Source organism: Myotis lucifugus, unplaced genomic scaffold, assembly GCF_000147115.1.
Source record: "Myotis lucifugus unplaced genomic scaffold, Myoluc2.0 scaffold_48, whole genome shotgun sequence".
In the NCBI taxonomy this organism is placed as follows: Eukaryota; Metazoa; Chordata; class Mammalia; order Chiroptera; family Vespertilionidae; genus Myotis; species Myotis lucifugus.
The window spans coordinates 4963215-4988818 of NW_005871096.1; the positions used below are offsets into that span (position 1 = coordinate 4963215).

At 38.7% G+C, this 25604-nt stretch overlaps 1 protein-coding gene across 3 annotated transcripts in view; it reads right to left on the reverse strand.

The window, feature by feature from the left end:
- Window positions 1-25604, reverse strand: part of UBE2K (ubiquitin conjugating enzyme E2 K) — a 55680-nt gene that overhangs the window by 13475 nt on the left and 16601 nt on the right. Inside the window, exons 2-4 of one of the 3 annotated variants that reach the window (XM_006088494.3) lie at window positions 15793-15886; window positions 10671-10729; window positions 5635-5717 (exon numbers count right to left, since the gene is read on the reverse strand). In XM_006088494.3, coding sequence (XP_006088556.1) covers window positions 5635-5717; window positions 10671-10729; window positions 15793-15886 — 236 coding nt within the window. The remainder of the gene's footprint in view (window positions 1-5634; window positions 5718-10670; window positions 10730-15792; window positions 15887-25604) is intronic. The other 2 variants (XM_014455619.2, XM_023753645.1) reach the window with 2 other exon arrangements.

Consider the following 25604-nt stretch of genomic DNA (forward strand, 5'->3'; position numbering starts at 1 on the left):
CAAACATACCACTCTGGTGGAGGATGCTGATAATGGGGTAGGCTATCCTTGTATTATGGAGGCAGGGAGTATATGGGAAATATCTCTACCTTTCTCTCAATTTTGCTGTGAACCTACAACTGCTCTAAAAAATAAAGACTTATTAAAAGGGAGGGGGGGTGTATTCTAGAAACTGGTTGCACAACAATGTAAATATACTTGTTACACAACAGTACATTTTATTTAAAATATATTTTATTGATTTTTTACAGAGAAGAAGGAAGAGGGACAGAGAGTTAGAAACATCGATGAGAGAGATCGATCAGCTGCCTCCTGCACGCCCCCTACCGGGGATGTGCCCGCAACCAAGGTACATGCCCTTGACTGGAACCGAACCCTGGACCCTTGAGTCCGCAGGCCGACGCTCTATCCACTGAGCCAAACCAGTTCGGCAACAGTACATTTTTTAAAAGTTAAAATTACAATGTTATGTCAATTAAAAAACAACAGTTAAGATGGTAACTTTTGTTATATATACTTTATAAATATATTTTAAAAACGTTGTGATAAACTCTTCCTTAGAGATTCGTAAGTTATTATTATAAATACTTTCTACTTCCTTTATTTGTAGTGTCTTTATTGGGAAGACACTCACAAACTATTATAGACCTTCTTGAGTTATCACTTCAAGAAGTGGAAGTTAAAGACCTAAAGATGAACATGTTAAAAGGGATTATATTGTTTGCTCTCAAAATGAAAGGAAACATCTGGAACTATAACTTTAGATTGAATTTATAACAATCTCAATGAGAAAAAGTTGTACATTTTCAATATGCTTGAAAATAATTAATATGTTGGGGAGGTATTTATAAACCATTAAGAATTAGTTGAATAAAGAAATCTGAAAACTGCCCAGCCGGTTGAATGTCAACCTATGAACCAGGTCACAGTTCAATTCCCACATCCCCGGGGTTGTGGGCTCGATCCCCAGTAAGGGGTGTGCAGGAGGTGGCCAATCAATGATTCTCTATCAATCACTCTCTCCCCCGGCCCCCCCCGCCCCCCCGCCCCTTCCTTCCTCTCTGAAATCAATTAAAAATACACACACACACACACACACACACACACACAATATAATTTTAAGGTTCATTTGTGCCCCTCCCATTCGCAATCCTTACCTACCCCCACCACTGTCCTAATTTCTATCATCATAAAATAGTTTTGGCTCATCTTGAATTTCATAAAAACAGAATCATGGTGCATACTCCTTTCTGTCTGGCTTTTGTCACTCAGCACGTCTATGAGAATCATCTATGCTGACTGTGTTAATGTGCTTTTGCCCCCCTGCTATGCAGTGTTCCACTGTACAATAAAGCCATTAGATATTCGTTCTCTTGTTGATAAACATTTGGGTTATTTCCAATGTGAGTAAATCTGCTATAAACATTCTTGTACAAGTCTCTTGGTGGACATATGCACTCATTTCTCTTGGATATATACCTATGAGTGGAACTGGTACTGGAACTGCTAGGCCATATTGAAATTGTATGTTTAGCTTTGGTACATACTAATGGTTGGGTGGTTAAACCACATTTGTACCAGTAATTCATGAGAACCATTTACAAGTGTGTAGTGGTATCTAATTGTGACTTTAATTTGTTTCCCTGATGACTAAAGATTCTGAGCACAGCTTATCGACCATCTAAATAATCTCTTAATGCCTGTTCATGTCTTTTGAAAGGGCAGTATCGAGAGCAATTTTTATGTGTTGTCATTTTCTTCCCCAGGTAAATTAGACACCTTTAGTCATGATAGGTGGGAAAAAAATCAGAAAATAGTTTCCACATAGACTAAGTGTAGGAGTTAAGAAATAAACCATACTAATAGAAGTTGTTAAATATTAAAAGTAAACCACCATCTACATGTATTAGTAAAAGACCAAGATTAACAAACTGCTTTCTAGCATACCTGTCCCAGATTATTCATTGTTTATTCAATTTATTTTTCCCAAGATTACGATCCTATAGTTTTCTCTCTTTTTAAAAAATTGATTTTAGAGAGGAAGAGAGAGGAAGAGAGATAGAAACATCCATGATGAGAGAGAATCATAGATCAGCTGCCTCTCGCACACCCCAGGCATGTGCTCTGACTGGAAATTGAACTGTGACCTCCTGGTTCATAGATCGATGCTCAAACACTGAGCCATGCCGGCCAGGCTATAGTTTTCTTTATCAAATTCAAGTTCTAAAGTCTAAACATCCACACTTAAGCAGAGATATCTACTAAATGTCAATTATACCTCAATAAAGCTGGGGGTGGGGTGGGGGGGTAAATGGGGGGATAAGGGCACATATGTAATACCTTAATCAATAAAGAAAAAAATTTTAAAAAATAATAAATAAAGCTGGGGAGGCAGGGAGAGAACAAACCCATGGATATCCAATCTCACCTATTTTATCTGATGTGTCTTTGCTATCTTTTAATATTTCAATTATATAGGTATCAAACAAGACTAAATTTCAGCTATATCACCTGCCTTAGGAAATGGAAATAGTTGATAAAAAGTCTTTTGGTACAAAAATTCAAGTTCTCTCCCTATATATACCCCATAATCGTTCAACTATCTATAGAGAGATAATCAGAGGTGGTAGGACTGCTGGCTTAACTCTGAGCAAAAAGGAAAGTCAGTGGAAGATTTTAGTCTGGAGCTTTATTTATTTTAAAAGAGGTGGCTATCATTCTGGCTGTTGAGAAGAGCCCGAGCAGGGAAGGGTCAGAAGCAGTGAGGCAAGCTACCATAATCATTCAGACAAGAGTTAAGGTGACTTAAATCAAGGTGGTAGAAGTGAAGCTACTAAGATTTTGGAAGTTCCACCAACAGAATTTAAAGACAGGGTACAGGGTACCAGAGAAAGAAGAATTAAGGACCATGATGAGACTTTGTTCTGAGCAACTGTGAGGATGTAATTGCTAATAACTTAGATGGGGTGAACCAGGTTTTTGGTTAGGGGGAATATCAATCAATTCAGTTTCCAACATGTTTAAGTTTGAGATAAGCCTAGAGTTCAGGAAAGATAAATTTGTGAGTTGCTAGTATGTAAACCATGAAGTTATGAGATCAGATGAGTTCACCAAGGAAGTGAGTATTGATGGAAAGGAGCAGAGGTCAGGACTTAGTCCTGAGGCATTCTCATATGTAAAGCTCCAGAGAGGGAGTAACCAGTTAAGGAGTCAGAAAGTGGGCATAGGAAAAAGGGAAGAACAGAATTGATATTGTGGAAACCAAGTGGAAAAAAAAAAAGGTATCTCTTAACACAGCAAATATTCATTAATATCACTGAACGATAGAGCTAGGGGTCTTGGAGATGACCTTATAGGTAAAAACAATAAGGCCAAGAAATTCAGTAAGTTGCAAAAAGTAAAAAAATCAAATGAATGACAGAAGATCTAGTTAGATAGATGTATTCTATACTGTTCAATGTTTAACAATATGGAATGTAGATCAAGAAGCTAGATCCCAAGAGATGATATACTGAGGGAGAAGCCTTACACAGATGTGCTATTAGAATGAAAAAACAAAACCAGCAAATCTTGCCTGTTTATCCAGTTACTAAATAAACCAAGTCGCCCACACACTGAATGTTGTCATTCCTGTCTCACCTTGTTCAGGTTCCATTCTTTCCCTTCCTTAACAAATCAAACACATTACTACTATTTTCTCCCACTTCAATGTCTTTATGTTCCCTGCCTGACTGCAACCTGGGCACATGCCCTGATGGGAAATTGAACCAGTTACCTCCGTGTTCATGGGTCCACGCTCAACCACTGAGCCACACCAGCTGGGCCCCAATGTCTTTTTATACCTCTTTGTCTTAGTCTTTTCAACCAGTTTCAGAATATGCCAGACATAAAACAATTCACTCAATCCTGTCAACAGCCTTATGAAGAAAGTATTAACCCCATTTTTTTTCAGATGAGTGAACAGATAAGGCACAAACATTAAGTCAGGGGTTCTCAACCTGTGGGTCACAACCCCTTTGGGGGTCGAACGATCCTTTCACAGGGGTCGCTTAAGACCATCGGAAAACACATATTGAATATATAATTACATATTGTTTTTGTGATTAATCACTATGCTTTAATTATGTTCAATTTGTAACAATGAAAATACATCCTGCATATCAGATATTTATATTACAATTCATAACAGTAGAAAAATTAGTTATGAAGTAGTAACGAAAATAATTTTATGGTTGGGGGTCACCATAACATGAGGAACTGTATTAAAGGGTTGCGGCATTAGGAAGGTTGAGAACCACTGCATTAAGTAATTTGCTCAAGACTACACTGTTCAGTAAATGGCAGAACCAAGATTTGAACATTTTGAACATAATGGCTCCAGAGTAAGAAAGTTAAAAGAAAAGAAAAGAAAAGAAAAGCTTCTTGATTTTGAGAGAGAGAGGAAGGGAAAGGGAGATAGAGAGAGAAACATGGATTAGCTGCCTCCTGCCCCCTACTGGGTATTGAGCCTGGAACCCAGGCATGTGTCCTGACTAGAAATCAAACCTCTAGAGCAGGGGTGGGCAACCTTTTTGTGAGTGCGTGCCAAAACCAGCAAAATCTCTGACTCAAAATTCTTCTGCGTGCCAACCCTAATTTTTTGAGAACATGTTACGCCTATTTGATATCTCTTAAGGTGGAAAACCTTGAAGAAATAATAAAATTCATTCAAGCGACAAAAACACAGTATATGATGATGAAAAATACATTAATTTTTTAATGTATACATGTTATGTAAAATTATTTATTTATCTAAGATGCACCTACACTGAATTTATCTGAAAAATAAAAAAGTCGATATTAAGAAAAAAATTGTAAATGGAAGATTATAAGAGAGGGTTTCGCGTGCCAGCAAAAGTTACTGGCGTGCCATGTTTGGCATGCGTGCCAGGAGTTGCCCACCCCTGCTCTAGAGGCATGGGACAATGCAAAACCAACTGAGCCACACAGACCTGGGTCAGAGTAAAAACTCTTAAAACACTCTGTTAAGATAAAATCAGACAAAATATGTGAAAGTACTATAAATTACTGTGCAAATGAAGATATCACCTACAAAGGTACTTCTTGGAATCTGAAACTTAAACTGTGCTCAATTAACACAAATTTTCACATTTTTGTTGGGTAACACCATCTAAGTCAGAGCTGATTATTTCAATACTTTTTTTTTAGTCTTCACAAATATCTTCAAGACAACAAAAAATCAAATTTACCAAAATAACAAATGAAGTCCAAGACTTTTCTCAAGAGGTAAGCTAGCATCTGATATTACTTAATAAGTCTGTATTAAAATATAGACTGTGATCTCAATTATAACACATTTTCAATTATGTACTTAACTACATAAATCTTAAAGTCATTGCCCAAATAAGAGAAACTGTAATACATGGTGGGCAAAAGTAGGCTTACTGTTATGCATATGCAAAACAGTTTATTCTTGTATTATTTATTGTATTATTTACCATATGAACTGTAAATCTACTTTTGCCCACCTCTGTATATACAGCTTATGCTTTGAAGCAGTACTCATTTAACACTCCAAATATAGTCTTGGAATTTATATGGGAGAGGGGAGAAGGTAAACTGAAAATCTCTTACCATTGATCTTTCAGGATATCCAAACAAATAGCCCCTGTGACAGAACTAATATTAGGATGCCATATTTTAGTGATAAACCGGACCTAAAAATACAAAGCATACAAGTTTTTAAGTAACAGAAATAAAACACATATAGTTTAAATAGAATTACAAGAGAAAGAAATCCTCATATTTAAAAAGAGTGCCCATTCTTACATCATTTTGCCTAAGAGAAGGGAGTGGTATAGAAGAAAAAGCACTGAAGTAGTAAGCCAAATGTTGTCATTGACATACATTCTTTTTAAACCTTTTAATAAATGCTCCGCCCTTAAAGAAACCCAACAATTACTAGGCGTTCACAGATAGTAAACAAACTTTTTTAGTGTGAAGTAAGGTGTAGAATAAGTTTGAAGGAAAAAGTGAGCAAAATCAGTAGTAAATGGAAGCACAAGTAGTAAGTGGCTGTAAGATTGCTCCTAATTTTTCTGTAGTAATTTTTTTTAGCAAATTCTTTTTAAAAGAGAATTCAACTGCCTATTATTATGTGCCAGGCATGGAAGAGACACTGAGGCTTAGAGTTTTAACATATTGATCCAAAATCAAACAACTAGTTAGCAATAGAACAAAGTACAAACTCATAAACTCTGATTTCAGATTCTAAGTCTCTAGTCTTAGAACCAATACATAATAAAATTTTAAAAATAAAAAAAATCAACTCATTGCCCAGCCGGTGTGGCTCAGTGGTGGAGTGTCAGCCTATGAACCAGGAGGTCATGGTTCGATTCCTGGTCAGGGTACATGCCCGGGTTGCAGGCTCGATCCCCAGTGTGAGGTGTGCAGGAGGCAGCCAATCAATGATTCTCTCTCATCATTAATGTCTCTATTTCGCTCTTCCTCTTTGAAATCAATAAAAAAAATCAACTCATTAATATATGCTCCAAATCTAAGCTAAGGAAAGAGGCTAAACAACTTGCACTTTTTTTCCTTATGACTTGGATTTGTCTATTCTACTTATCTCTAACTTCCTCACCTACTTACTCACTAACATATATGCCATTTGAAAAAGCACTTTAAGTCACTAATGGCTTCAAAACACCTAAAACTAATGGACACTTTCCATGCCTTGATCCTTTTTTTATTCTTAAAATAATTTTAATGATTTCAACGATATCTACTTCTCTCCATTCACAGAACCACCATCTCGCTATAGGACAGTGGTTCTCAACCTTCTGGCCCTTTAAATACAGTTCCTCATGTTGTGACCCAACCATAAAATTATTTTCATTGCTACTTCATAACTGTAATGTTGCTACTGTTATGAATCGTAATGTAAATATCTGATATGCAGGATGGTCTTAGGCGACCCCTGTGAAAGGGTGGTTCGACCGCCAAAGGGCTCGCGACCCACAGGTTGAGAACCGCTGTTATAGGAGCTCATTCTTCATCTGGGTTACTGAACAATTTGCTAACTTTACTACCTTCAGTTCTGCTTCCTACAATCCATTCTCCACATTGAAACCAAAGAGAATCCTTTAAAACAAATCTGATTCATACCACTACTCTATTTAAGGCTCTTTAATGGCTTCTCATTCCTTTTGTGCAAGCCCACATTCATAAAGTGGCCCTACCTATCTCTCAAATCTCACTTCTACATCATATTCCATGCATTTGCTCCAAAAGTCATATTTTTAAAAAGTATGATTTTTTCTTTTTGCCTTGGGGCCTTCACACACCTTTCTTTCTCTCTCCTGTCTACTAGAGCATCCCAAATATTTAATGTGCCTCATACTGAATACACATACAATTAACATAATGACAATCCTGTTATTACAAGGCTAAACAGTATCCCTCTCAAATATAGTGCAGGTCAAGTAAGACAGGCTATACAGAGCTTATGTACAACAAACATTTCTTCATAACAGATATAACCTCAATATTCACATCTTAAATTTTACCACTGAGTTCAAAATATAATTCTTATGCCAGAATTTCAGTAATTCAGACATTACAGCCTTCTGTGACTTTAAAACAAAAGTTGGTTCAAAATTATATTGGAAAACAGAATTTTAAATTACTACTGAAGATGTCAGGAGGTTTATGGTTTAAGCAAGTGAAATAATACCTAATGGTGCCTAAAACAGAGCCAGGGCTATACAATCACTTTAAAGCTATAATAATGACTTTAGAGGTTAATAATGAAACACTTTTATTGAGAGCATTTAAGTGCACAACTTCATGGATTTCAGTATATTCACAGAGTTGTGCAACCATCACAATAGAATTTTTTTTACCATTTCGCACCTCAAAAAGAAACCATGTAACTCTCATCAGCCAGTCCCCATTCCTCCCTACCTCGCAAGTCTGAAGCAACTACCAATCTATTTTTGCCTCCATGAATTTGGTTCTTCCAAAGTTTCATATCAATGATTGCCGGACCTCTTTTATTTAGCATACTCTTTTCAAAGCTCATCTATCTTGTACCACATATCAGTACTTCACTTCATTTTTGTCTTTTTAATATATTTTTATTAATTTCAGAGAGGGAGGGAGAGGGAGAGGGAGAGGGAGAGGGAGAGGGAGAGGGAGAGAGAGAGAAACATCAGTGATGAGAGAATCATTGATCAGCTGCCTCCTGCACACCCCCTCCTGAGGATCGAGCCCACAACTGGGCATATGCCCTGGCCAGGAATCAAACCTGGGACCTTTCAGTCCACAGGCGGATGCTCCATCCACTGAGCCAAACCAACTAGGGCTTCATTCGTTTTTATAACCAAATAACATTTGACTGTATGGACACACTACATTTTATTTATCCATTCAACTGATGGATATTTAGGTTGCCTGCACTTTTTGACTATCATGAACAGTGATGGTATAAACACTTTTGTACAAATTATTGTGTGCATATATGTTTTCATTTCTACTGACTAGAAACCTAGAAGTAGAATTGTTAGGTCAAATGGTTAAAACTCTACTTTTACCATTTTAATCAAAGTATTTCCAAAGCACCTACCAATATTTTACATTCCCACTAGCAATGTATGAGAATTTCAATTTATAGAGAAAATTTAAGTGTCAATGCTACTGCATTTAAAAATGATGTTACATGTCCTGTCGGGTGGCTCAATAGTTGAGCACTGACCCATGAACCCATCACCAGTTCGATTAATAGTCAGGGCACATGACCCAGTTGTGGGCTTGATCCCCAGTAGGGGGCATGCAGGAGGCAGCTGATCAAGGTTTCTCTCTCATCAATGTTTCTATCTCTCTATCCCCTCTCTCTAAAGCCAATAAAAAACATATTTTTTAAAAAGTGATGCTACAGAATGAATACAACAGATGACTTCAAGGACCTCTTAGGGTGGTGATCAATGGTTAATGCTAGCTAATATTTCTCAGTGCTTACTCTACACAGGCACTGTTATAAATATTACCTTTCATTAAATCTCAAATATCATCAGTTATTAAATACACATTTTATGTACCCTTTAAGAAGAAAATTCTGCCAATTAAATTATGACATACCATCCATTGAAAGATGTGTCCTGATTTCAGAGATGTTAAAAATGTTTCACAGAATTATTGGAATTTAATTCTTTACATGGATTAACTCCTTTAATCTTTATAATCCTATGAGAGGACTTTATAAATGAGGAAACTGAGATAATAGCAGTTTGCTTCCTAAAAATCACAAAACCAGTTAAAAAGCAAAAGGAAGATTTAAACTCTGGTTGACTCTTCTTGGTAGAGCCATATTCACTGAGAGATTTTGTCCTTACTCCATCAGGATCATGGAAATAGAGCGCATGAACTTTATGAAATTTTTCTATTGAGTTCTAGCCTAAATTCCCTCATTTATTAGGACTATTATAAAGACTATTTCCGAAAAGGCATATAAAATTCTTAGTACAAAGCAAGTGATAGCTGCTACTATCATTATTCAATAGTAAAAATGTAGTGGTTGAAAGTAGTCTCTCTTGAGGTCTTCTTTTTTTACTTATTTATTTTATTTATTTTTTACAGAGAGGAAGGGAGAGGGATAGAGAGTTAGCAACATCGATGAGAGATTGATCAGCTGCCTCCTGCACACTCCCTACTGGGAATGTGCCCGCAACCAAGGTACATGCCCTTGACCGGAATCGAACCTGGGACCCTTGAGTCCACAGGCTGATGCTCTATCCACTGAGCCAAACCGGTTAGGGCTCTCTTGAGGTCTTTTATTTCTAACTCATTTCCATTAAAAAGATTTAGACTATGAAGTCATCCTTATCGCTAAATCTTCTTTACTCATTTCAATGATAATACTGACAACCTAGATTGAATCCAGTGGATGGTAACCCAGATGAAGATAAAAATTAACCAGGATGAGGATAAAATTAAGTCACAGCCCTGGCTGGTTTGGCTCAGTGGATGGAGCATTGGCCTGCGGACTGAAGGGTCTCAGGTTCAATTCTGGTCAAGGGCACATGCCTGGGTTGAGGGCTCGATCCCCAGTGGGGAGTGTGCAGGGGGCAGCCGATCAATGATTCTTTCTCATCAGTGATGCTTCTATCTCTCTCTCCCCTCTCCCTTCCTCTCTGAAATCAATATATATATAATTAAGTCACAAACATAAGATGAAAACAGTGAACATCTCTAAGTGGTCATATTGAAATTTTGTTTTCTATTTTTTTGTACTTCACTATGTAACTTTCCTGTACAACAAACTACCTTTATAATAATAATAATAATTTAAAAAAAGAAATGAAAAAAAATAATTTGTGTGAGTTCTCCAACATCTAGGAACATCAAGTTTTTCCAGACCTAGAATTTAAGCCATTGTCAGATGCACATCCTATTATTCCTGCCTAGAGCCATTATTAGCTGCCTGAGTAAGCTTGCTTTTCATCATAATTCTAGAAGCTGTCTTCCATTATCTGAAATCTTGTTCACATTAAATTTTCATAGTCAACAACTCAAAACACTCTAATTTTAATAAGCACTAAAATGTATGTATTAATTAAATGGGCCAAGAGAAATATTTTAGAAGTTCATGCACAAAAATAGGCTTACAATACCTTAGGGGGATTAAATGGATATGTTTCTGGTATTTTTATCTCTAGTTGATATCTTCCTCCTAAAAAATGGGGAGAACAGAAAGTTAAGAACACTGCTCATCTGAAACATGTAAAGCCAAATATAGTGGTAGAACTTTCAAAAAATGTAGTATTTTATATTCAATTACAACAAACTCATTTTAAAGTTGCAACCCAAAAAGGAAATAATCAAACGCATAATTTTTTAATTTAAAGCATACAGAATACCCATTTTATACAACTATATTAGCTTATCAGTGAATAATAGGGCTAGACATAGATAAATACATTAAACCCACAGACAATCCAATGCCAAAGATTTAATTGGGATAATTAAGCAGTACAGATTCTGTCTTTTGTTTCTTCTAGTCCACACTGACAAGAGTTGCTAAATAACTGGGGGGTGGGAGTGGGGAAAAGAAAAATAGAAAGCAGGGAGGTTTAAAGGAATCAATGGTACAGAGGTAAAGGATATATAGATTATGCTATAAATGGAAAGAATCTATTTCTAGCTGGTTCTCTCATAAGCAAAAATGTCCCAAACTTTTAACTTGTGCCCTAAATTAAATGTTAACATTGCTTGCTAAATTTTTAAAACAAAATTCAACAACAGGTACACCTAAAGACAAAACTATTGTCTCTAAATTGGTGTACAAAATGCAAAGCTTTACAAAGAGGTTGTTCTAACCAGTAATATATAAATAGAAAGCAACATTCTGTTTTGAAGTTATCTTGAGCAATTAGCAGCTAAATACATATTTTAAAAAGTTTATCTAGCTTCCCATACCTGGGAGAATAATAACAGCCTCTCAGGAAACTCTAAAGGGTAAAGTCTTGCACTGGATGAGAAGCTGAATTTGAATATTAACTCTAAAGAACCTAATTCTAAGATTCATTAAAATAGAACATTCACTATTTGAAAATATAGCAAATAAAACTGTGCTACCAGAATATTTACATATAAAATTATGCCTGGGATTTGCTTCAAATAATCATGGAATGATCAGATCAAAGACTGGCCAAGAGTTGAAAGCCTTTAAAGCTGGCTGATGACTATATGGAGAATTCATTATACCATCTGCCTTCTATAGATATCTGAAATTTTCCATAATAAAAAGTAAGCCCTAGCTGGTTTGGCTCAGTGGATAGAGCGTCGGCCTGTGGACTGAGGGTCCTGGGTTCGATTCCACTCAAGGGCACATGCCCGGGTTGGAGGCTCAATCCCCAGAGGGGGGCATGCAGGAGGCAGCCGATCAATGATTCTTTCTCATTACTGATGTTTCTATCTCTCTCTCCCTTCCTCTCTGAAATCAATACAAAATATATTTTTTTAAAAAAGTAAAATAAAAACTATGTGCTAGAAGCAATATTAACTTCAAAATTCCATACATTCAACTCTCAGTATATCATGAATTCTCTCAAATCCTCCTCCTCCACTGTTAGAAATAGATAGGTGAATGTGGATCTGGGAAAAATAAAAGAGCAATTCACTTGGTTCCCGTTTCTTCAAGCCCTTTTTGGTTCCAATTCTTCTTTTCTTGCTAATTATTTTTAATAGAGTCCCAAAGTAACTGATACATGAGTTGAACTATATGCCTGAATCAAAAAGCATATGGCAGCAGTGAAATATACAGGAAAGTAGTCAAAACAAAAGAAACAAAAAATAAGATAGGTAAGAGATGAGTACTTGAAGAAATTTTGTGAATACAGAGATAACTCTTTATGTTCAGTTATAAATGCTAGCTTCAAATACAGGCATAATAAATCTGGCCTGAAAAATATGTAGGTTCTTTTTCTTTCCTAAGAACCTTACTTTTTTTTTCTAATTTATTTCCAGATTAGTGTCTCTATAACCTTTTATATAAAGTTATTCCTTCATGAATGTCCAAAAACAATCTATTAAGAGTAGTATGAAAGCCCAGATATATAAATAATGCTGAATCCTAGAGTCCCCAATCCTATTTCTACTCCACATCCTATTAATATGCTCTGTCTTGAATTACTCTTTTTGTCCTGAATTATTATGTGATAACTTTCAATATCTAATCATATTTGGTATACATCAGAGCAACACAAGGGAGCTTTATAACTACACTGGAGGCCCTGTGCACGAGATTCGTGCACTGATAATAGGGGGCGTGGCCTGCAAGAATTGGCCGATGTGGGAGTGCGGCTCATCCCTGTCACCAGAGTGGCTGTGGACCCGCCCTTTAAGGGGCTACTCCTGCTGCAGGAGCAGCCGCTCATCCCGGTCAGCTGAATGGTGCTCCCACTGTGGAGCGCACTGATCACCAAGGGGCAGCTCCTGCATTGAGCATTTGCCCCCTGGTGGTCAGTGCATGTTATAGCAACCAGTCATTTCACCATTTGGTCGATTTACATATTAGGCTTTTATTATATAGGATTATTCATATTATAACAGGTTTCCCTACAAAACATTTATTTTTTGAATAACTTAATATTAAAATTTTATCATTTTTATATCAACTTAATCCAAAGGGATGGTAAGGGATGAGATTTTTTAAAAATATCAATAATTCTATAAATTCAAAACAACTCTTAGGGAAAAAGGCTCAAGAACTAAATTGTTCCTTTCCCACTGAGCCATTATGAAACGAGAATTAAGTAACACGTATAATACTGTAATTTTTCCATGGGTGTTCTTCTTCTCAATCTGATTACTTTTAAAACTGCATAAAATAGCTGCCTCATTATTTAACAATGATTATAAACAACTTAACATTCCACAGGTAAATTTTGGCCTTAGTTATTAAATTGAGATTTTTAAAAAATCTCAAAAACTAGTGAGAGCCTGCAATAAATATTATCGAACTATTTACCCATGTTTATATATTTTTAAAAAGTAGTATATGTTTATGCCTTTGAATGATGCTTTTACTAAACAAAGTGAATACTTCTCTGCAACAGTTTTATGATAAAAATATAATTTAAATTAATCTATCTTAAATATATACCCCAAAAACATTAAAACTAATCTTATCAAATATTTATGTCTCATATAATGGCAGCAGTGGAAATAAGCACTTAAAAACCAACCACCAAACTTGTTTCTAATTAGCAAAGAATGTTATATTTATAACTTAATCATCTTACAAATAGTGTCTATGTCCCAATTTTTTGAATTTATCTACCTCTCTTAAGGGTTGCCAAGAAAGTAGAGAACATTCTGCCTATCTAATTTAGTTCAGGAAGTACCTTGTTTATATGTATCAAACTACTGAAAGAACTCCAGAATGATGTTACTGCCCTATTATCTTTAAAACATCTGAACCTAAAAAAAGTAATTCAAGAATATTTATAATGTCTGCCTTCAGAAAAAAGCTAGTATAGTCGTCCCTCAATATCCACAAGGGATTGGTTCCAGGACATACAAACTTCCAAAATTCGCAGATGTCCAGGTCCCTCACATAAAATGACATAGTATTTGAATATAACCTATGCATATCCTCCCATGTGCTTTAATCATCCCTAGATTACTTATAATATCTAATACAATGTAAATGTTATGTAAATAGTTGTTACAGTGTATTTATATTGTTCAGGGAATAATGACAATAAAAAAGTCTGTACATGTTCAGTATAGACACAACCACCATACACCTAACTACATAATATACATCAGCAACAATGTAACATCCTCCTCCCCCAAATATTTTCATCTGAAGATGGTTGAATCCACAGATGTAGAACCTGGAGATATGCAGGGCCAACTGTATATCATATCATTACATACAACACATGCTATTAAGACAAGAACTTGATTTTTATAAGATAACAAAGATCTATTATCTAATGATTGTCAAAAGGACTAAATGAAAAGCTTCCATGAAAGCATCTGATTGAGGGCTGACATATAGGAGGCACTCAATGAATAATATAAAAATTTAAATATCTAAAAATGACTCATATGAACTAGAAAACAAAATAAAATTTTATTATTTAAGATTTGGTAAGCTATACTAAAGACATTTTAGGGTCTTTAAAATTTTAAACAAAAACAAAAATATTCTAGTACTATATTAGAGTCTTCTGAAAAATTTGAGGTAAATGTTCATTATAGGATTATAGAACCACAACATTCAAAGTAGACACAACCACCACTTCTAATATTCAGTCAACCCTGATTTATTAAAAAACAAACAAACAGAAAAGTGATGAGAAATACAGGCTTTGAAGTCAAAGGCTGAGACTGAAATCCCAGCTGTGCCACTCAGATGACTTTAGACAAGTTACTTCTCTGAGTTTAAGGTTTCTTCATCTATGAAACAGTGACAACTGTACTTACCTCATAAGATTTGTTGTAAAAACTGAATGAAAAAAAGACATGTAAAACTCTAACAAGTAAAAACTCAGTAAGTGTTAATACTACAAATAGTTATATGATTTCTATTAAATATCTGAAAGCCTATTATATGCAAGAACCTTGGTTATGTTACATAACCCAAATTTATATTCATTACTGAAGATGTGCGTAATGAAGAAATAAAAAGCTATAAAGCTTTTTTCTGTATCTTATCACCCAATTTCATGGTCTAAAGTAGCTAGAGACTTAGTCTGTGAACATAAAATTCAGCAAAGCTGCCTTTTTTATATATCTTGAAACAATCACTCAAAGCTTTCCTGAATAAAAAAATCAAGTATTTGTAATACAGCCTATAAGAAGACATATGAGTGAATGAAATGCTAAGTGACAAACGGGAGAGGAATTTAAAAAATATATAAGTATTTTTTCAGTCAGAAATTTAAGGCAAGGCTTATTATAGATACCATATGAAAGGGTAACTGAAAGTCTATAGTCCATATAATTTAGAGGCTTAACTTATACTATTAAATTCTAACCTATATAACCTGTAACTCGACTCTACTGAATCTATTTTGGGAAAATAAAAAAATTAGCTAAAATTCAGTAAGAAAAATAAGTCCAGATAAGTATCTATTTTTATTATTTAAAAATTGCTGTATATCCTAAGCCAAATGAAATTACCTTCCATTTAATTTATAATATATGCTTAAGTTATTCTGATTTAATGTTTCAGACAAGTTCTAATACGCACAATATTTTGATACAGAAAAAAGTACTTGCCTTCATATGGTGTGTCTGGAGGTCCTGCTATTTCTCCTCTTAATTCTGTAAAATTCTCATCTACAAGATCTACTTTAATTTGATTTTTGCTCGTCTTAAAAATAAACAGAAAATAAATGTTAGTTATATCAGCAAGAAAAAAACCTATTATAAAGTATTATCTATAAAAATTCTGAAACCCCCTCTTTCATTAGCTTGGTTATCTGCTCTAGTAAAAATAATAGTCTGTGTTTTTCTAGGACTTAACTAGCCAGTTTTAAGAATATTTAAAACAAAAAAACTAAATATTTTTCACTTCAATGTTTTCAATGAAATAAAACTACTTTGAACAATAGTACAATGGCTATTGACTTTACAGGAATGTTCAGAGAAAAACAGCAGACATTTATATTTGCCAACTTCATGTATGTTAGGTACAAAGTGATAAATCTATTCATTTGTAGACTACACTGAGATACTATACCCCCAGGTTACATGGGCTCTATCCATATAAATAGAAAAATCAGTGTCAATAAAAGCCATTTAGGCTATAAGCTCTCACTTGAACTAGGCACAACTCTAGATATCTAAAATATCTAAATATCTGAAATATTACACCATCCACCCAGATGGTAAACTGAAATATTATGGTAAAAGCTCTAAGCATCTAATTAACTTCCCTTCCCTTTCCATAAAAATTCCTGAAGCCTAATTGCCTCCCTAGAATTGTCTAATGCCTTCTTCAATTTGTTTTTCTGCTTAGTTTACTTCAATGGCAACAGCCTACTTTTTTTTTTTTTTGAGATATAATAGCAAGTTTAATGAAATCAGATTTGTATGAAAGCAAACATTCTTCTTGGCTCCTAGCTCTCTGCTTCTCTGGCCAGCCTATCTGCCCTCAAAGCCACAGCCAGTCTCTCTCTCGCGCTCTTCAGTCTCAGAGTCTGTATCTGGGTATCTCCACGGGTAACTGGTTGCCTGCAGAGAAGCTGTAGGCCACAGAGACCTGCTCCTGGGTGGCAACTGCCTACTTTCAAAACAGATTTTTATTTTAAATTTGTATACCACCTATCTATTCTGCATATTACACTACTTCTCAAAGTACTTTATTATCAATAGTATCACTTAAATCTCTCAATCTGTTATCAGAGCTGATCAATGGTGATTCAGAAAACCCTACAGTGGGATTCACATTAATGTTCACAAGTATCTGTCTGCAAATGGGTTCTCCATTTATATTTTCTGACCTATACTAGCATCTTACTGGTCTATATTTTTAATAGTTTATCCTCCCCTTTTCTCAACTTTTAAAAATATAAAGCCTTAATATACAAGTTATGTTTTCATTTTTTTGGTTAGGATTTCATATTTTTACCTAAGTAACACAGTTTTATCTACTCTTATGAAAGTAAGCCTGGCAAGATTTCAAGAATAAATTTTTGCTTTTGAACCTACCTTCTTAGTCTTGTTTCCTCTCCCCACCCCAATAGAAGATACTATTTTTACTCTTTTTCTATACTAAACTGTTTTAGTACAGAATGTTAAGTACAGAAAAAAAACATACAATTTAAAACCTAAATTTTAAAAGTTTCATGACTCCTAATTAATTTTATCTTTTAATAAGAGCGTAAGATAAAAAACATTATGCATTTCAAAATTAAACATCCTAATTAGTACTGGTTCGTTTACTATCATTTTTTATACTTGAGATTAAAATATTTCATATATTCCTGAAGATAATTTTATCCCCAAATTAAAATTAATTATAAATATGCATAATGAGAAATATCTTCCTGTGCTTTAAAAAAATCATTATCACCCTGGTATTTGTAGTAGAGGATTAAGTGTACAGTTTTAAAATTATAAAATATTTTGTCCAGTATGCACAGCAATTAATGTTAAAATAAAAGCCTAAGGCATTAGACTTTCACAGACCAATTTAAGGAGCCACAAGTATAACTACAGATTTCCATTTCTCTCCTAAGATTTCTAAGTAAAACAAGAGTAATCAGATCTTGCAAATCATCAATGCTTTCAAAGTTTCTACTGCTTCCCACAATCTTTACCAAAAAGAAGTAAATAACCAAAAATGTGAGGATACTAAAGGATAGGATTAAAGTTTGGAGAAAGGGAGGAGAAGGTAACAAATTAGAAAAGCTGCCTTCTAGATTACCCCCAATTGTCTTGGTTAGTAAAATGGTAAACCAACGTTATTAATTTTTATACCCCGTCTTTATTTTTGTCCTCATTACCCCCAAATTATAATTGAGAAAAATGGGTATTTCACTCCATGAAAAATTTACTAGATTAGCTCAAGAAAATACAACCACCATGATGAAATCTATTATAAAGAAGCATTCTATATGATCTAGAGTAGTGTCTTTATTTGCCGAGAAAATGGAGAATTAAAGACAAAGATTTTTCACAGCTTAATTTTTCCATTATACAATTATCCTTTATTACCTCCACAGTTTAATTCAAACATCCAATTATTCCACAATCCAGAACTCCAATTCCGTGCCCCCACAAACTAATTAAAATCCCACTTAAGACTGAGCTATAAGGAAGACATGGAAAATGGCAAAAGATGACAAATAGTATTAGAAAAGGCATGACCTTTGGGGTCAGATAGATGTGAGCTGAATCCTACTTATGCCAATTACTTGTGGTATTAATTCAGGTAAGTCACTTAACTTCTCTCAATTTTATTACTGTAAAATGAGAATACATCTCTCAGAATTACGTATATGAGAATATCCTGGATAGAAGTAGGGGATGTTGTTCCTCTAACAACATTACAAAAACCCTTGCTTTCAAAGCCTTCTTTTATAAAATGTATTCACAGTTCTGTTTCAGTCTAATATGAATGTAATTTCTAAAAATAGCCGAACCGGTTTGGCTCAGTGGATAGAGCGTCAGCCTGTGGACTCAAGGGTCCTGGGTTCGATTCCGGTCAGGGGCATGTACCTTGGTTGCGGGCACGTCCCCACTGGGGGGCGTGCAGGAGGCAGCTGATCGATGTTTCTCTCTCATCGATGTTTCTGGCTCTCTATCCCTCTCCCTTCTTCTCTGTAAAAAATCAATAAAATATTTATTTTTTTAAAATGTAAAAAATAAAAATAAAAATAAAAATAAAATAAAATAAAATAAAAATAAACAACAGGCTCCCTTTCCTTCCTTCGCTAAAGATGAGCACCTGTTACGTGCAGGCACAGGAAACAGTGCAGCAGTGAGGCAACCATTAGTTAAGACTTTCTAGATGGTATGACTTCATTCCAGCCTTAGAGTGAAACAGGCAGGCTGGCAGTGCCCCTACAAATAGTGTCCCTTTAGGTAAGCTGCTGTTCCTAGGGTCCTAAGCAGGGCAGGGACATTGTCAGTTCTGCACCTTACAAAGTTCACTCTGAGGCTGGAAGAGAGGCCTGTCTGATGGAGCAGGAGGACCCTACCCCACCGTTTGCCTACTATTCCGCTCTGTCTTTCTGAGACAGTCTCTATGGTGAGGCTCAGAGTTCATTCTGGAGGATCCTGCAACCTCACTCTTCTACTTTACCATTGGCCACTTCCTTCCTCTTTTCCTTTGCATCCCAATTCATTCCCTTTTACTGGCTCTAGCAAAAGTATACTTTTAAAAGATCAAGTTTGAATTGAAGGCAGAAAGCACATTCTAACCTGGCTGAGAGTCGTATGCCCCTGGGGACATGGGAGCCAACATCAGAAGGCAGTCCATCCTCCTTTTCAGAGAACTGCCTATCATTATGGAAAGATTAACAACCTAGTCCCAGAGTCACCCACCCTATGCCACTCAACCCAGCCCACACTGCCTGTAACCTATAACTATTATACCTTGCCTACTTTTCCATGCTCCTAATTGTTACTTTCCAATGTAATCTTTGTCCTTCTACACAATATAAGCAGCTGGTTTATGGGGAGGGGTAGAGCAGATTTTTGTGTATGACCAGCTGCTCTCCCATACTGCCGGCATTATTGGAATAAACACTCATATATGAAAAAATTTTTTAAAAAACACCAAAAAACAGAATGTTATTCATTTTAATGACTATAACGACCAGGGAGGCTAAATAAGTCTTTTGGATGAAAACTTGAAGAATTGTTTGGTATCAATGCACTACTTTTTTTGAGAGGACAGCTGCAAAGTTGCTTTTCTATAATTTCTTCTCCCAACTCAGCTAAACACGAAATGGGACCAGTGGTAGTCCTGATTTTTATAATTTTCCCTTGTGGCTCCAATGCATTTCTAACATATAAAAGGAAAAGAAATGAATAGAAGCTATACAGCTCCTAGTAAACATTTTTTAAATAAACTATTTTATTAAGGTATACATAATGTACGCAAAATAGCACGGTGCCAGGGCAGGAGGTCATTAGTCATTGCAGCTGGTCCTGATGTCTGCCATGGCATTGCTCCACCTGGTTTTGCTGCTTTTCTGGGCCTGGAGCTGAAACACAGCTGAAGCCTACATGTCATCTCCAGGGGTTAATACTTAAGGGAGTGGTCCTGCAAGGGCCTGTTGCTAGGTACAGGGCTCTCTGCCCTGGTGACCCTCTGCATTTGGCCCTTCATTCCTGCCCTGCTGATGCCTGTGAGAAATGCTCACCTGTCCGAATGCAAATAACAGACTCAGAGACAGAAGTATGGTGAAAACAAAACTTTTAATACGTTCTCGAGAGCGGGTGTCTGGTTGTACAGGCACATACGTAGTATCGATCACAGGCTTAACCAGTCCCTCCTCCAGTTCCCATAGGCTAAGTACTATGGGTCACCGGTTTCCTCATACATCGTTTCCTCGTACATCACCTAGGTCTTATTGTCTCCCATTGGGCCATTTAAAAAAATTGGGCTGAGGCCTTTTCTAGTTGTCTCCACCTCCCCCTGTCTAGTTGAGACAGGAGCCTGGGGGTTTCCACCATGATGCTGGCTCATGTCCACAGTTCTTTGTTCTTACATCCTCTTCCCTCCTCCCTACATTCTGTTTGCCCTGGGAAAATTCAGTGACCGGTTCCATTAAAAGTTGACTGTGTTGAAGGTGGATCACAGAGGCTTATTTCCTATAATGCTGAACTGCCTACAACTGGAAGTAAAACAGGATTTAGTTATTACATACTAAAAGTGTATGATAAGGAGGAAACAAGGATCACTCTTATAGTTTTGGTTTTCAACTGGGTGGATGATAGTATAATAAACTAAGATAAGGAAATAAGAAATTGAAGGGTCAGAGTTTGGGAAAAAGGGAAAATCAAATTCAATTTTAGATATGATAAAAAGAAGTATGAAATCTTTAAAAACTCCAAGGGCCAAGTAGACTGTTGAAAACACAGATCTAAAGCTCAGGCATGGGTCTGTAGCAAAGATATGATGAGCAAAACAAGCAAAAAAATCAAGAGTCGAGGAACCAAGATGGCGGCGTAGGGAGTAGACCTGTGCGTGCTGCCTCCCACAACATCATTGAAACTACCAACTATAAGACAAACCACCACCATTCAGAACCATGGGGAAGTTGGCCCAGTGGGAGTTCTACAACTGGAAAGAAAGAAAGAAGCGCAGTGAGACTGAGTAGGAGCTACAGAGGCACCAAAAACAGAGGTACACAGTCACACGCCAGGCGGGCTGCAACTGGATGCGCGGTTTTTTTTCAATCGGAAGCAGTTACGGAACCCTCGAATCCTCTGGGCTTGCTCGGGGCGAGTCTCTGAGGCCCCAGACCCCACGGGGAGAGGTGGCACGGCCTTGCAGCGGTCGGAAAGCGAGGGAAGCTCTGGCGTGCGGCTGCTCGCTGGCACTGGGGGACGCGAAATCCGGTGTCCTGGAGAGGTGAGGGGCCTCGGAGACGCTGCCATTGCTATTTTCTCCCCCCCCCCCGCCCCCACTCCGAGACCCCGGCCTACTCAATTTACATTCCCATCCAGGCTGTGCCAGAGGGACAAGAGGAAACGCCTGCGCTTTTACAAACTCTCAAATCCACTGAGCTGGTTCGAGCGGGATTATGAGGCACCAGACCCTATGGGGAGAGGTGGCATGGCCTTGCAGCCGTCAGAAAGCGAGGGAGGCTCTGTCTCACAGCTGCTCGCCGGCACTGGGGGACAAGAAGCCCCGGTGTCCCGGAGAGGCGAGGGGCCGCGGAGACGCAGCCATTGCTATTTGCTCCGCCATGGCGACTCCCTGAGACCCAGCCCTAATCAATTTACATCCCCATCCAAGCTGTGCCAGGTGCACAAAAAGACCCACCTGCGCTTTTGCAGCCTAACCCAACAAACTGCAGACTTCAACTGCTCGCACCCATGGGAGACACACTCAAGAAGCAGACCCAGGAGAACCAGGATGGCGGCATAAGGAAGAGACCTGTGCGTGCTGCCTCCCACAACAACATCGAAACTACCAACTATAGGACACATAGCTATCATACGGAACCATGGCAAAGCTGGCCCAGTGGAAGCTCTACAACTGGAAGGAAAGAAAGAAGAGCATTGAGACTGAGTAGGATGTGCAGAGACACCAAGTACAGAGCCCAACCTAGCAGGCTCCAGATTTCGGCTCCTCGCATCCGGGAGGGACGCACTCGGGGGGTGGAGTCGGGTTCGGGACAGGCCGGGGCCAGGCCTGGCTGGGCCGGCGATGTGGAACCGCTGTACCAGCAGGCGCACAAGCACGCCCACCAGTTCCAGTCTTGCGTGGGACGCTGGGGGACGGCAGACGGGCAGTCTGTGCACTTGGTGGAGGGCGAAGTCCGAGCAGGCGTGCTGGATGTTCAGCCACCAGGAATGCCTGGAGACTTTGTCTGGTGGGGAGCCGCCTGGCAGGGGACAGAGGGCCAAACTTCGTGTTTCCCCGGTGAGGCTGGGACGGCCCCGGTGAGGCTGGGACGGCCCTGGTGAGGCTGATACAGCCCCGGTGAGATCGGGACGGCCCTAGTGAGGTCGGGACAGCCCCGGTGAGGTCGGGATGCCCCCGGAAAGATCAAGACGGCCCTGGTGAGGTCGAGACTGCCCCGGTGAGGTCGGGATGGCCCCGGTGAGGTTGGGACAGCCCCAGTGAGGTTGTGACGGCCCGGGTGAGGTCGGAATGGCCCCGGTGAGGTTGGGACGGGCCCCGGGGAGGTTGAAACGGCCCCGGTGAGGTCGGGACGGCCCGGTGAGGTTGAAACAGCCCCGGTGAGGGCGAGACGGCCCCGGTGAGGTTGGGACTGCTCCAGTGAGCTTGGGACAGATAATGGGGACCCGTATAGACTGATGAACAGGGGTAGATGCAGAGGCAGAGCAACATTGAACAGACTGTCAAACTACAGTGGGAAGCCTGAGGAGGGTTTGGGGTGGGGGAATTAAGAGATCAACCGAAGGACTTATATGCATGCATATAAGAATAACCAGTGGACACAAGACACTAGGGGTTAGGGGCCGGGGGAATGTCAAGGGGGGGAGAAAAGGAGACATATGTAATACTCTTTGTAATACTTCAAGAAATAAAAATTATTAAAAAAAAAAAATCAAGAGTCTGTTACCACTGGTACAAAAGGAAGAAAAATGTTTCAGGGACAGAGTAGCTAGCTAATGTTGCTGAGAAGTTAACAATGATAATAGCAGTTCATACTTACATAGCACTTTATAAGCAGCGCTCAAACTGATTTAAATGTAATAACCCACTTAATCCTTGTAACAATCTTACGTGTTTCCCAACCAGTAAACAGAGATACAAAGAGGTCTACACTGATATTAGTGAAGCAAGGTTTCAAAAATGACTCACAAGCCCTAGCCTATTTGCTCAGTGGTTAGCCTACGGACTGAAGAGTCTCAGGTTCGATTCTGGTCAAGGCCACATACCTCGGTTGCAGGCTTGATCCCTGGTCCCAGTCAGGGTGTACCTCGGTTGCAGGCATATCCCCAGTAGGGGGTGTGCAGGAGGCAACTGATTGATGTTTCTCTCTCATCGATGTTTCTAACTCTCTATCCCTCTACCTTCCTCTCTGTAAAAAATCAATAAAATATATACTTTTTTTAAAAAAAGAATTGCGCCCAGCTGGCGTGGCTCAGTGGTTGAGCATCAACCTATGAACCAGGAGATCACGGTTCGATTCCCAGTCAGGGCACATGCCATGTGGGGCATGCAGGAGGCAGCCAATCAATGATTCTCTCTCATCATTGATGTTTCTAACTCTCTCTCCCTTCCTCTCTGAAATCAATAAAAATATATATATTTTAAAAAAGATAAGAATTGCATTGGACTTCTCTTCAGAAAACATGGAAGCAAGACGAGAATGGAGAAGAATTTAGTGTTGAAAGAGCCTGGCCACGGGGGCTCAGTGGTTGAGTATTGACCTATGAACCAGGAGGTCACAGTTCAATTCCTGATCAGGGCACATGCCCGGGTTGTGGGCTTGATTCCCAGTAGGGGGCGTGCAGGAGGCAGCCAATCAGTATTCTCATCACTGATGTTTCTATCTCTCTCCCCCTCTCCCTTCCTCTCTCTGAAATCAATAAAAACATATTTATATAATGAAAAGACAACCTACTTAATGGGAGAAGATATTCACCAATGATACATACAATAAGGGGTTAATAACCGAAATGTAACTCATACAACATAACACCCCCCCCAAAAAAACAAACAAACAAAACACAAACAATTCAATTAATAAATGGGCAGAGGACCTGAACTGACATTTCTTCAAAAAGAAAATACAGTGGTCAACAGACATATAAAAAGATGCTCAATGTCACTTAGCATCAGAGAAATGCAAATCAAAACCACAATGAGATATTATTACCTCACACCTGTCAAAATGGCTATCACCCTATATAATAAAAGAGAAACGTGCAAATTAATCGTCCCTCTGTTACGCTCAAGCCACGCCCACAAGCCAATCAGGAGCGAGTATGCAAATTAACCCAACTAAGATGGCAGTGGCCACGGAGCTGGAACAAGCAGGAGGCTTGGGTTGCCCCTGGCGATGGAGGAAGCCAAGCTTCCCGTCTGCCCTGGCCGGCCCTGTCTCCACTCAAGGCTACAAAGTTCCAATTATAGAAGATAAATAAATCCCAGGGGGAAAAAAAAAAAAAAAGGAGAGGCTAGGACAGGGGTGGGCAAACTTTTTGACTCGAGGGCCACAATGGGTTCTTAAACTGGACCGGAGGGCCGGAACAAAAGCATGGATGGAGTGTTTGTGTGAACTAATATAAATTCAAAGTAAACATCATTACATAAAAGGGTACAGTCTTTTTTTTTTTTTAGTTTTATTCATTTCAAACGGGCCGTAGTTTGCCCACAGCTGGGCTAGGAGATTGGGTCGCTGGGGGGCTTGGCCAGCCTGAAAACGGCCCTCAGCCCCTCACCCAGGCTTGCTTAGGTACCCCAGCGGGACCCCCACCCTGATCCAGGACACCCTTCAGGGCAAACCAGCCGGCCCCCAACCATGCACCAGGCCTCTATCCTATATAATAAAAGGGTAATATGCAAATTGACCCTAACAGCAGAATGACTGGGAATGACTGGCCACTATGATACACACTGACCACCAGGGGGCAGACGCTCAATGCAGAAGCTGCCCCCTGGTGGTCAGTGCGCTCCCACAGGGGGACCTCTGCTCAGCCACAAGCCAGGCTGATGGCTGCCAGCACAGTGGTGGTGGCAGGAGCCTCTCCCGCCTCCTTAGCAGAGCTAAGGATGTCCGCTGGCGAGTGGACATCCCCCGAGGGCTCCCGGGCTGCCAGAGGGATGTCTGACTGCCCGTTTAGGCCTGATCCCCCGGGGGAGAGGGCCTAAGCCAGAAGGTGGACATCCCCCGAAGGGGTCGCAGACTGGGAGAGGGCACAGGCCGGGC